The sequence below is a fragment of the Siniperca chuatsi genome, linkage group LG16 (genome assembly GCF_020085105.1).
Source record: "Siniperca chuatsi isolate FFG_IHB_CAS linkage group LG16, ASM2008510v1, whole genome shotgun sequence".
NCBI classification, from domain to species: Eukaryota; Metazoa; Chordata; class Actinopteri; order Centrarchiformes; family Sinipercidae; genus Siniperca; species Siniperca chuatsi.
This window is the reverse complement of record NC_058057.1, coordinates 17,158,378-17,169,556: the sequence shown is the minus strand read 5'-3', so window position 1 is coordinate 17,169,556 and position 11,179 is coordinate 17,158,378. Positions and strand designations below refer to the sequence as shown.

Sequence of the window (11,179 nt, the reverse complement as noted above, 5' to 3'; positions counted from 1 at the left end):
GTAATTTTCTTCTATATTTACACTTGAAATACAGGTAACAAGGAGCATTACTCCAGGTAGCAAGTGGCAAAATGCGTGCACATTTAAAGGTAAAACAGGATTTTGAGATAAATATTCAATTATTTTGGCCTTTAATTACGCCCTCTCCAGACAGGACAATGGTTGTTGCTGATTACACACACACACACACACGCACACACACACATATATATATATATATATATATATATACTCTCAATAAGTTAAAAATAGTACTGACTTATGTTTTTTTTTGCCCATATAACTTCCAGACTGAAGACACACGCAGGCCTGACTTGCCAGAGAGGTGTAAAGATCTCAGGTGAAACGGCATCCTCTCATTCCTTCATTAGACAAATCACATCAAACTGATAATTGTCGTCGTGCAGACTTTAAAGAGTAATTTCCCACAAAGGGAATCTAATTATTTTTCTTTCTATCACATTATCCGTCTATTTAGCCTTATTCACACCCCAGTGATAACTAACAACGTCCTTCGGGAAGGTCGCATTTTGGCACTTGAGATTTTCTTTGAACTTTTTTCGCCTGAGCTGTGAACCCATAAACCTCCGGAGATCTGCTTCTATATAAAAACGCTTTGGCAAAATCACCTTCACAGAATCTGCCTGTCATTCACCCTTAATGTCATCCTGCATGTCTGCATGAACGTCTCGAAGTCTCGGGATATTTCTAACATGGACCTGAAGGTTGCTAAAATACTGTCTGAGTGGAAAATCCATGAGAGTTCTTTTGGAGAGGATCTGGACTCACTTCAGTCCTCCTCGCCGGAGTCCTCGATGGACTCCATGTGCTCTTCACCGGAGATGTGCTATTCCAGCGGGCATCAGGAGATTAATGATTTCTCTTACGGCTTCACGGGACGCAGGGCGACTCCCACAGCGCAGAGGCTGAGCAAGCCCAAGATGTCCACCAAAAGACGCATGAAGGCCAGCGAGAGGGAGAAGATGCGGATGAGGAGTCTTGCAGAGGCCTTGCACCAGCTCCGTGACTACCTGCCGCCGGACTACAGCAAGAGAGGCCAACCCCTGACCAAGATACAAACCCTCAAATACACAATTGAATACATTAACAAGCTTTCAGACATCCTGAGCCGCGCGTAACGGACGCAAATCGACCACTTTTACGCATCACGTTTGCTCTCATCTGGATACTGATGGAGTTAGTTTTATATCTCTGATGAGTAATGCAACATCTTAAAGATAACTTAATCATTCGATATCATTTCATATTTTTCCTCCTCTGTTTTTGCCCTACTCTTGATGTAAATATTGTTTAGCGGGCACTTGGAAATTATTTTTGTATATGAGGCTGCCTTTGTTGGAATGATGAATTCAGTGTCTGGAGTTTGTTGATATGTATATGTTTCGCTCATGGCGACTTGATGGGTATGAAATACAGCTTTACTAAAGAATAATTTCTCCAATATTCCTATGTTTGTGTTAACAGAGAATTTAGAGAAACCTCGTCATATTTGTTATTTTAATCTCTTGTACTTTGTTTCTGGTATATTTTAGAACTTAAGTAGCTGCATGATATTTTAAATTTGTGTTGTGTCTAAAAGTCCCGTTGTGTTTTTGGAAATGGTGAGTTAAATTGTCTATCCTATCCTTCATACATTGTTTTCAGTTATACAATATATCAGGCTTGTTTGATATTTACACTGTTAAACAAATCCAGTGAAGTGTGTCATATCCAGCCTATATCCACAAACATGGTTTCTACTTAAACATCTACAATAAATGAGCGTTATGTGTTGAACTTGTGGCCCAGTTAATTAATAAACCGTCTTCGGGATGAGCAGTCCAATCAGAACGTACGTCAGTCGATTCCTCCAATCAAAATGCCAAAATACCGAACGCAGGCGGAATGAGAATAACAAGTAGCCAATCAGACACCAGCATTCTTCCCGGTGGGCGTAACTTAATGTGTTCCTCACAAAGAAATCCCAACCTTGGATGTAGTCTAGTCTGACGCAGCCGCCATTTCAAAGCGCAAAGAAGCTACAGGAGCTGTTGGAAATTTTGTACATTTTTTATTTTTCTAAAATATTTTTATTTTTCTTAGCAAATAGGAAAATTGTATTACTTTTTGAATCTACCTCGCGTGCATCACCAGCTGAAGTAAGTCATTCCTGTACATTTCACAAACCGTTTGAAAATCACAGGAACGCCCCTCTCATACATGAAAAAACATTCCAATACACTGGTTATTAGCCTTATTTATTTTGTATTGTCTATTAGGAAAGTGGCTCTCCAAACGTTGAATGCCTACTTGAATACTATTTATGACGAAGCAACAGTTTTGGACACAACATGCTGTATGTCAAGTCTGCTCTTTGAGCTTCATTCCAGGAATTAGACAGGGCCCGTGTAGCGCTTTGCATTATAATTTAGCCAGCTGTGCTCATCATTATATGCTATGCAGTTTTAAGGAATATTATTACTAGAGACTTGAAGTGTATTAGCTACACAGGGCCCCTCTAATGGTCCTAGCTTAATATTTAAGAGCTCACAGCTCCAACCGCCTCTCAGGATCAGGATCAAAATGTTTCCATGACGCTCGACGTGCCTTTGGCTCTGTAGACTTATTTACTTTAAAATAACACTATGATAATGTCTGTGTACGGTATGTGACAGTCCTCCATGGCATGGTTACAGTCTTTAAAGCTTCATGTTTATTGTCATTGTCATATGTATTAGAGGCAGTGAATTCCAAGCACTGAGGAGTCTATATATCTAGACATCTGTGTAAATATAGATATAAAGATATCCATATACATATGCAAATGTAGTTATAGATAGATAGACAGAGGGAGTCTACCCTCATTCATATAAATGGGATGGACAACATAATAGAAAGACCATTCAGTATAGCGCAATACCACAAACTACAGCCTCCAAAATGACCATAACATAACATAGATATAAATACACAGCAGATGCTATAAAGGTGCTAATTAAGAGAGAGTAATAGATAGTAAGCTCATGGTGACCTCATCATACCTTGTGGCATTTTTATCATCTGCATTATTGTTTATAAATAATGTGTTATTCCTACAAGGACTTAACAGTTGTGCTATATGTTTATTGTATCCTTATAGATGTTATCTTAGAATATGGTTCTTTTAAAAAGGTATTTAGCCAATGTGTGGACCTATTAAGCTCATGGGAATTGTTGGATGTTCAGCCAAAGTGTCAGACACACTGGAAGAAAAACAAGTTACAGGTGTTCTTATGGGTCAGTTACATCCTCAGGGCAGGTTTTGAAAGTAATTTCAAAAATTGGAAATTCCCCAAATATGTTACCTTTCCCCTATACCACAAAAGTCCACTGTCTAGCAGTGTCACAGATGCTGCATTTCACAGTAGTGATCAGGGCTTTGGGACTATTAATAGTTTTTCCACTATCAGCTTTGACTTGCAGTTGCCCATGCTTAACTGGCAAACTTGTCACCTGCTTCAGTATGAGGCATGTACAGTCTCTCACCCCCAGTGACAGACCAATGCATTGAATGCAACACTGAGGTTTCTTGTTTCCAAGATCTTCTGAGTGATATTTTAACCCTTTCAGTCAGAGCAGAACGCTAGCGTCCCCTTCACTGTTAAAGTGAGGCTTGCACGCGAACCAATTGGTGTATCTTGCTGTCAGTCAACGTGTCAATAGCCCTAGTCCTTACGAACAAAATTAACTATTACACTTGGTTGTAACTCCTCATTGTGTGTTGTTATAGCGATCCAAGCAACATTTGAGCATCACTTTTGGTTGTGTCCCATTTTCCCTGATGGGAAATGAGGCTGTAGAGAATTCACTAAATAGCTGTCTGTGCTATTTATTGGTTATAATGAGGCTCCCATTTGTTTACATCATGCTTGATTACCTTATAGCCGCAGGGAACTTATTTCTGCATGAATATATTTTAAAATATATTTTATATTTTAAAATGGTAAAATGCCCTATTTTTTGTTATTATTTATTTCTTTATTTTTTATTTTGTTTGAATAATGCATTTTGCTTGTGGAAGCAAAATGCATTTTTGCATGTAGAAATCTTTTTCATGTCAAGGCAGATGTTGCATATGTATTTTATGTTTTGTGTATAGGAAACATGAGAATGTTATTTTTCTGAAATACTAATGTTAAGAGGTTGCCATTGTGACAAAGTACTGTATATAAATATTGACCTACATCCTTTCAGATGGATGCAGACACAGAAGAAAAGATGACAGAAACATCAAAAACTTCCAAGGATGAATCTGAGAGACCCGTAATGGACAACAAAGCTAGGTCAGTCTTATGTTTTCTTACAGCCTAATACTGTATTTATGGATACATAATAGTTTTTCATTTTTTTAAAACTGCATGTAAAGGTTTCGTCAATGTGCAGAGTTGCCTATTACAACTTTACATGATTGAACTTGGACTGGTGGCAGTTTTCTTCCATATTTTTTATCTCCTCAGGGGTCGTGGGTTTAGAGGCCGTGGTCGAGGGGGTCGGATGAGTCGAGGCGGCATGCGTGGTGGGCGGGGCATGATGAAAGGGTTTGGTCCACCTGGACATGGGAGGGGTCAACTGAAAGATGGAGCTATGAATGGATTTGCACCCATGAGGTACTGACATTTGAAATACACATGGTGATAAGTATAAATGATAAAATTTAGATTTTATTAATTGGTTAGTATGCAAACAATTAGTGTGGTTATAAAGTATACAAGGGTAATGCATTTGAAGTTAAAATATGTTTTTCTTTTTTTTTGTAGGAGATTTACACCAACCTTGATATGTTCTGTATTTAAAATTAAAATGCTTAACTTTTATGGGTAAGTTACACTTTCTGCCCTTCCCTTGCAGAGGAATGAGAAGAATGCGACCTTACCCAGACCTAAGAGGTCATCGAGGTAGGGGTGGACCAATGGGTATGGGCCCTCCTCCTCTCCCACCACCTCCCATGCACCTCAGAGGCCCCTTCCCACCCATGCCCAGGTAACCACCTCAAACAAACACACACAATCATATGCACAGACACCCATGGCAGCCAAATGGACTGGATATAGAGTTGTTTGTCTAAGATTTAACAATGGTCCACCTGAATTTAAAAGCTTTTGTTTGACCTAAAATGTAGTGTTTTGTGTGGGTACTGTAGGCCAAGTAACCATACATTTGAGCCATATCTTTTTATGGAGCAATTTACAACTTGCACCTATCACTTTTGACTTTTTGAATCACTAGCCTCCAGTGGGTAGATGTGTGTTATCACTCAACTGATCTTACATTTGCATCAACACTGGCTCACATGTCAGAAGTGTATTGTATCGTTGTTATGCTTGTCCCTGTCTGTAGGCACGGACCCCCTCCACCCCCTCCTCCAGGTCATCCTGGTTTCAGAGGGCGTCCACCACACCCTCGAGGCCGTGGTATGCCGCCCCCTGGACCTCCACGCCACTTCCACCCCCGAAGTCCGAGAGGGTAAGAGCTGTGAATATTAATATCTTGCTTAAGCTTTGCAAGTCACAATTCGCTGCACTTTCCTTGCACGCTTTTAAGATACCTAAATAGATATAAAATAATCTAGTAAGCATTTGAGACGTGCTTACACCAGTTATATTCCTTTAAATCTGTGATGCAAATATGCAGTAAACTGCGGGCCAAAAGACTGAGGTTTGTGACACAATGCACAGTCCTTTCTGTCCCTTTTCTCTTAAGCCTCATTATAGATGAATTTCCTTCACTTTAACTTGCCCTCTAATTATCACATTTCTTTGTGCTCTTTTCTTTTGTTTGTCTATCAATTAAAAAAAATAATATAGCTTTTTGCCCAAATAGTTTCTTAGGACAAAACATGTTGAGTCAAAGAATTTTAACTTATAAACAAATAAAAAATATATTTATTGCTCAACTATTTGAAGCCATACTCTTAAATAGTGCATGGAATAATGAAATTGCGAAAGACATTACACTGTATTTTGCCATTCAAAGGTACACAGTAACAGAGGGGATGACATCCCTGACTGGAATAGTTCAGATGGCTGCTCTTATCAGAGTGTGCCCCCTATTGGCCAAAGCCAAGAATCCAATGTGTGATTTTATCCTTTTACACAGCTACCACAATGGACCGGTCTCTCCTCCGCCTCACCCGCCACCTGGCAGAGGCCAGAGGTGGCCAGGGCCCCCTGGTGGCCGACGCTTTTAACACAGCCTGCCCTAAAAACAATAACCAAGCAGTTGTTAATGTAGAAGGGGCCTAAAGTGGTGCAGTAAATGAAATGCCCCTCAATTATGTGTTATACAAAGTCTCTGAGTATCTTCATGACATACTCTGTGGCCAAATGTCTGGTTATTGATATTGTCTACTGGCAAAGAAATAATGTGAAAATGACTAATGACAACCGAGGACACATAAAATGCCTCATTATTAACAATGTAAAGGCATCCTCACATTCTGTTATCTATGTTAAAGAAATACTGTTGGTACTGTAGGAACTATTTGACATTGTTGAGAAAAAGGGAGGAAAATTCTTGTCAAAGTTCATTAAATGTTCTGTGGTTCTTGTTGCAGTCACCCTGTGAGCCTTAAGAAATTTTCCTGATCCTCAATAAAGAATAATAAATGGGTGACACTGCACATTTGAAGGTGGGGGAAAAAATATGAAAGAGTGCACAACAGCCCCCAAACACCACTGTTACTAGTTTAGTACACCTTGGACCTCCCTAACCTTTCCTTTTGTTACATGGAAATAGTCATGTATTATAACCTCACCAAGCAGTGCAGCAAATATTGTTTAACACATTTTCAAGAGAAAAGGCAATATTCCACTTGTCAAGTATTCATGAGTATTTAATTTTATATTTTATATCATTATGTGCAGCTCTTCTAAGTTATGAGTATTGCTGTTTGGAACATTCATGTTTGTCTTCAAAAAGGAAAAGACATTATAAATGAATAGTATACTGAAATATATATCTAGTAGCTTTTATAACTGAAAGCAAATTCCATTAGTATTTTCTTCAGTTAAGGATAAGAAATTACTCTTTACTGTGTGTAGTTTTTTGAAGTGTTATAAAAAAACTTTATTCACTGTAATTAACATAACTTTTGTGAACCTGTGAATGTGTTTTATGAAAATCGTCAAGACATATGACATAGTCGTACATAATAAAACTAAAAATAAACTCAACTTCTTTTTTTTGTTTATTCACAAACAAGTCTGAGAGTTGTCATTACAGTTTACAACAATTCTGTAATATATGAAAGAGAATGAATTGCAATGTCAAAACTAGTACTGTACACAGTGGCACAGTAAAAGTGTTTCATATTTGAAAGTGAACAATTGATCCATGTAAAGACCACTGCAAAGATGCACATAATTATATAGACATTTTTGGATGAGTGTGGAGGACCAAGAGCCCTTAATGAATGTAATATTCAGTGGATCTTAATGAATCATTTCTATAGACTTGCTGAGGGCTGCAGATACTGCACTTGAAAGATGAATTTCACTCACTCAAGTGCATTACCATTTATCTTACCATGTAAATTTGACTGGAGGACTCCATCAACCGCTCCACTTGAACGGCATTGAAATGCTTTTGACTGAACGTCATGTCACAGTTCAAATTCAGTGGTAGCATGTCTAAAAGGAGGACATCATCTGCAAAGGATAAACACTCTGATATGACCAAGGACTTTCACATTTTCTTGCTGTTATAATTGCTATATAATAAGATATTGTCAGTAATTTCAATTTGACATTTTGACCTATGTGTTTTTCTATTCTTATACTTTAATATTCTTATAATAAATAATTTCTCCTATACTGCCATACATTTTAATCTTCATTAAAAATCTAAATTTGTTGCATGCATGTCGTTGCATATGAAGATGCTGTACCTTTTATAGCAAAGAGTAGTAGCAAATGAATGATTTTGCAAGTGCAAACAGAATTACTCAATTAATTAAATTATATACATGAATGGCACCATCTCATGGGACACTGAATAAAGTGGACACCAATTAAAAAATATTTTAGCTCTTTAGGGTTTTGCAAGCTTTGTGAATGCATGTGGCCCTTTTTCCATATTGTGGTGCTAATTTAGGCTTACTGAATTTATAAAGATATAACAAAACCCTGTTGTAATGCAAAAGCACAGTCATATGAAGAGACATTTATTATTAATACTGTTTGTTGTGCATACTGCTGGCACAAACAAGGATTTGGCATTATTTCTGGATGAAAGAGCATTTTATTCTCTAAGCTGCTAAGGCACTGCAGAATACTCAAATATGGCTGCAGACCTCAAGAGGTATTCATCACAGCTTGTCTGTTTCATAAATTAGCCACAGACAAGTGTTGGCTCTCTCCCCCTACTCTGTCTGTCGTTTTCCATCTCTTCAGCACTTTCAGTACATTTTGCTGCCTCTTCAGTCTCTGCAGTCCCTTCTTGTTTCTCCCTTTGGTTGATTATAACAGACTGACTGTTGTTGTCTCCTGAAGGGGGGCACACAGTACAGTTAACCTCCCAGGCCCCAGGAACCCAGGCCCTCCCTCACATCTCTCCCCTCCTTCACCAGCGGCGTGACACCTGAGGTCCGGCACTTCACTTGAAAAGGTGAGCCTCCTCTTGTGTCTTAATCCCTAAACCCCTCCCTCACTGATGCCTGGAGATTCTTTCTTTCAGGATGGAAGTTGAAACGACTACAGAGTCGTTCCAAACACGGTGAGACACAGAGGACTATGGGTTAATAGGTTATGATACTTTATCTTTTATTAATTGCTCCAAACAATAAAAAGGTGGTTTAGAAGATTCTTGCTCGACTTACGTGGAAGTACATCCGTACTGTACGAGCATGCAGGAAAAGACGGGTCTATAAACTAGTGTTATTGCACTAATAACTGGCAGGAAGAAATTTTGACATGTTACAGTAGAAAAAGCACAGGTGTGAATAATAAAATTAAGGATGGCTGAATTCCATTTAGCTGCTTCAGTTTCAGGGTCCTGGTATTGTGCATGTTGGCTCACTGTCACACTGTCATGGCTTACAGAACGGAGCTGTCTCAAATGTTAGTAGTGATGGGCGGATGAAGCTTTGGGGCTTTCTTTCTATTTTTTTCGAATTCCTTCAAACACAGCAAGCACAGTGACATCTGGTGGCTTGGAAAACGGTGATGTGCTATACAGTAAATTAGCCTATTACTTTTATTACGTTATTACTTGGTATTAGGTGGAAATATTCTCATACTTATGATTATATCTTTGTAGTGTATATCGCCATATTTCTCAATTATTGTCCTCTCTTCTTATCCCACAAATATGCTGATGACATAGTTTACCTGTAAAACTTTCAAAACTGTCTGAATGAAACGCTTTCGGAAACACCAGTGACGTTTGAAGCATCGGATGTCATCAGTCACATGGTATTCAGAATCAGAATAAGAAACAGGTTTATTGCCAAGTAGGTTTTTACACACAAGGAATTTGCCTTGGTATTTTGGTGCATAACGGTCACAATAAACATACTAAGAGAAAAGAAAAAACAATTACTGCAAGTCAAGAATCATATATATATAAAATAGAAATTTACAATAAAAAACTTCAAATAAATCTGTTTTAAAATGAAAAGAGCTGTACAGTGTTTAAAACGAAGAGGATGGAATGTGCAAATGTGTACAGTATAAAGAACATACTATACTTAATTTGACAAAAGCTCCAACACATTGAAACAGTGCGCTTCACAGGAGTAAAACAAGGTTCATTATCATCCGCCCATCTCTAGTTATTAGTAACACCTGTGCTTTTCCTATGACAAGTCAAAATGTGTGATATGAAAAGGTCTATTCGCAAAGCAGATTTTACTTAATAAAATCTTAGGTATCGGGGCCAAATATAAGAACAACAGGAAAGTTCAAAAACTCAACCTAAAATCTATAGTAGTGGCACACTAGTTGTTTGTTTCTGCGGGTAATCATAAACCTACGATGTATCACCACAGTTATACTAGTTTCCAAACCATTATCATGGTGTGTTTGTACTTAAGTGACAGTATTCTCAATAAATTCTCAATGATAAAAACAAACACTAGCAAGATAATGTAATGGATAGAATCAAGTCACTGACAGAAGACACAGATGCTCATTGTTTTGCTGTGTTAAAGGATTTATACCTAGAAGTATTAAGATTCCCATGGTATGCTTTTGTGCAATTAGTAAGAATACTGAATAAAAGTTGTATTTTACACAATAGTGATGTATGGATCTCAAATTAACTTAAATTTAAGTGGATATGGACAAGCTGTATTATAACTTTGTCTCATGGACAGAACATTTTAGGATTTAGGTGTTTGGGCATATTTATGTAAGCGGGGACCACAAGAGGAAGGTCAATTTCAGTGAGATTCCTGTGCTTCTTGCTGACCTGAGGTCTTCAAACCTGCAGTATCCAGACAAAACCAGAAGGAAGTGTACTCTGGTCAGGTTTAGAATTTTGGTGTGGTAATTTCTGTCACAGTAAGGTGTTATAAATACCTATGTAACCATGGTAGATACATGGTGAAGTAGGCACAGAAATTATGGTCATTATGGTAGAGAAAATTTAAATATATATGAGGCCAACAACATTTATAATCAGACAGCATCCCTGCAACCATACCCACCACCAGGTCTATCCAAAAATGAGCAGGGGCTAGAACTGACTCCAATAATGTGTTTTGTGTTGTAAAGCTGAAAATGTTGACAGTCTCTTTTAAGTAAAAAACAAAAAAAAGGTTAAAGCTTCTTACCACTGTTTCCTCTGTGGAGATGATGCACTATGATTTATGTCTGAGCGTCGCCTCTGTATGACAGCTCATTCAGAAGAGGGGGGAGGGCCAGTCCTCAACAGTCTTTAAATAGAGCAATGGAGAAAAGTGTCTATGATGATAAATACAGAGACTTTAACCAGGAAATTTCCTTAAAATGACAGGAAGTATTAGCCTTAAATCACTGAGCATAAGTACACCATATTGTTTTCACTGTTAAGCAGAAGATGAATTAACTGATTTTTTTCCCTCTGTTTTACCTCAAAGATTTTTGTATACCGACTATTCAATAAATGCAAAAAAGAAATGTTTTGTGTGCTGGTCTTGTGTCCTACAGAACATGTGTGTTCA

The 11,179-nt window shown here is 37.9% G+C and overlaps 2 protein-coding genes across 3 annotated transcripts; both read left to right on the top strand.

The window, feature by feature from the left end:
• The first annotated feature begins 621 nt into the window (after nt 1-621).
• On the top strand, nt 622-1,797 carry msgn1 (mesogenin 1). The gene has a single exon (XM_044168468.1). It carries the CDS (start codon nt 681-683, stop codon nt 1,137-1,139), a length of 459 nt encoding a protein of 152 aa, XP_044024403.1. The 5' UTR covers nt 622-680; the 3' UTR covers nt 1,140-1,797.
• A 192-nt stretch (nt 1,798-1,989) lies between these two features.
• si:ch211-51e12.7 (uncharacterized protein LOC336335 homolog) lies at nt 1,990-11,135 on the top strand. Of its 2 annotated transcripts, none has more exons than XM_044168467.1 (6): nt 1,990-2,159; nt 4,234-4,322; nt 4,497-4,646; nt 4,888-5,019; nt 5,377-5,502; nt 8,529-11,135. In XM_044168467.1, exons 2-6 carry the CDS (start codon nt 4,234-4,236, stop codon nt 8,611-8,613), a joined length of 582 nt encoding a protein of 193 aa, XP_044024402.1. In that variant the 5' UTR covers nt 1,990-2,159; the 3' UTR covers nt 8,614-11,135. The 2 variants fall into 2 exon arrangements, with proteins under 2 accessions (XP_044024402.1, XP_044024401.1); XM_044168466.1 differs by lacking the exon at nt 8,529-11,135 and adding an exon at nt 6,136-7,211 and having other exon boundaries at nt 1,992-2,159.
• The last annotated feature ends 44 nt before the right edge of the window (nt 11,136-11,179 follow it).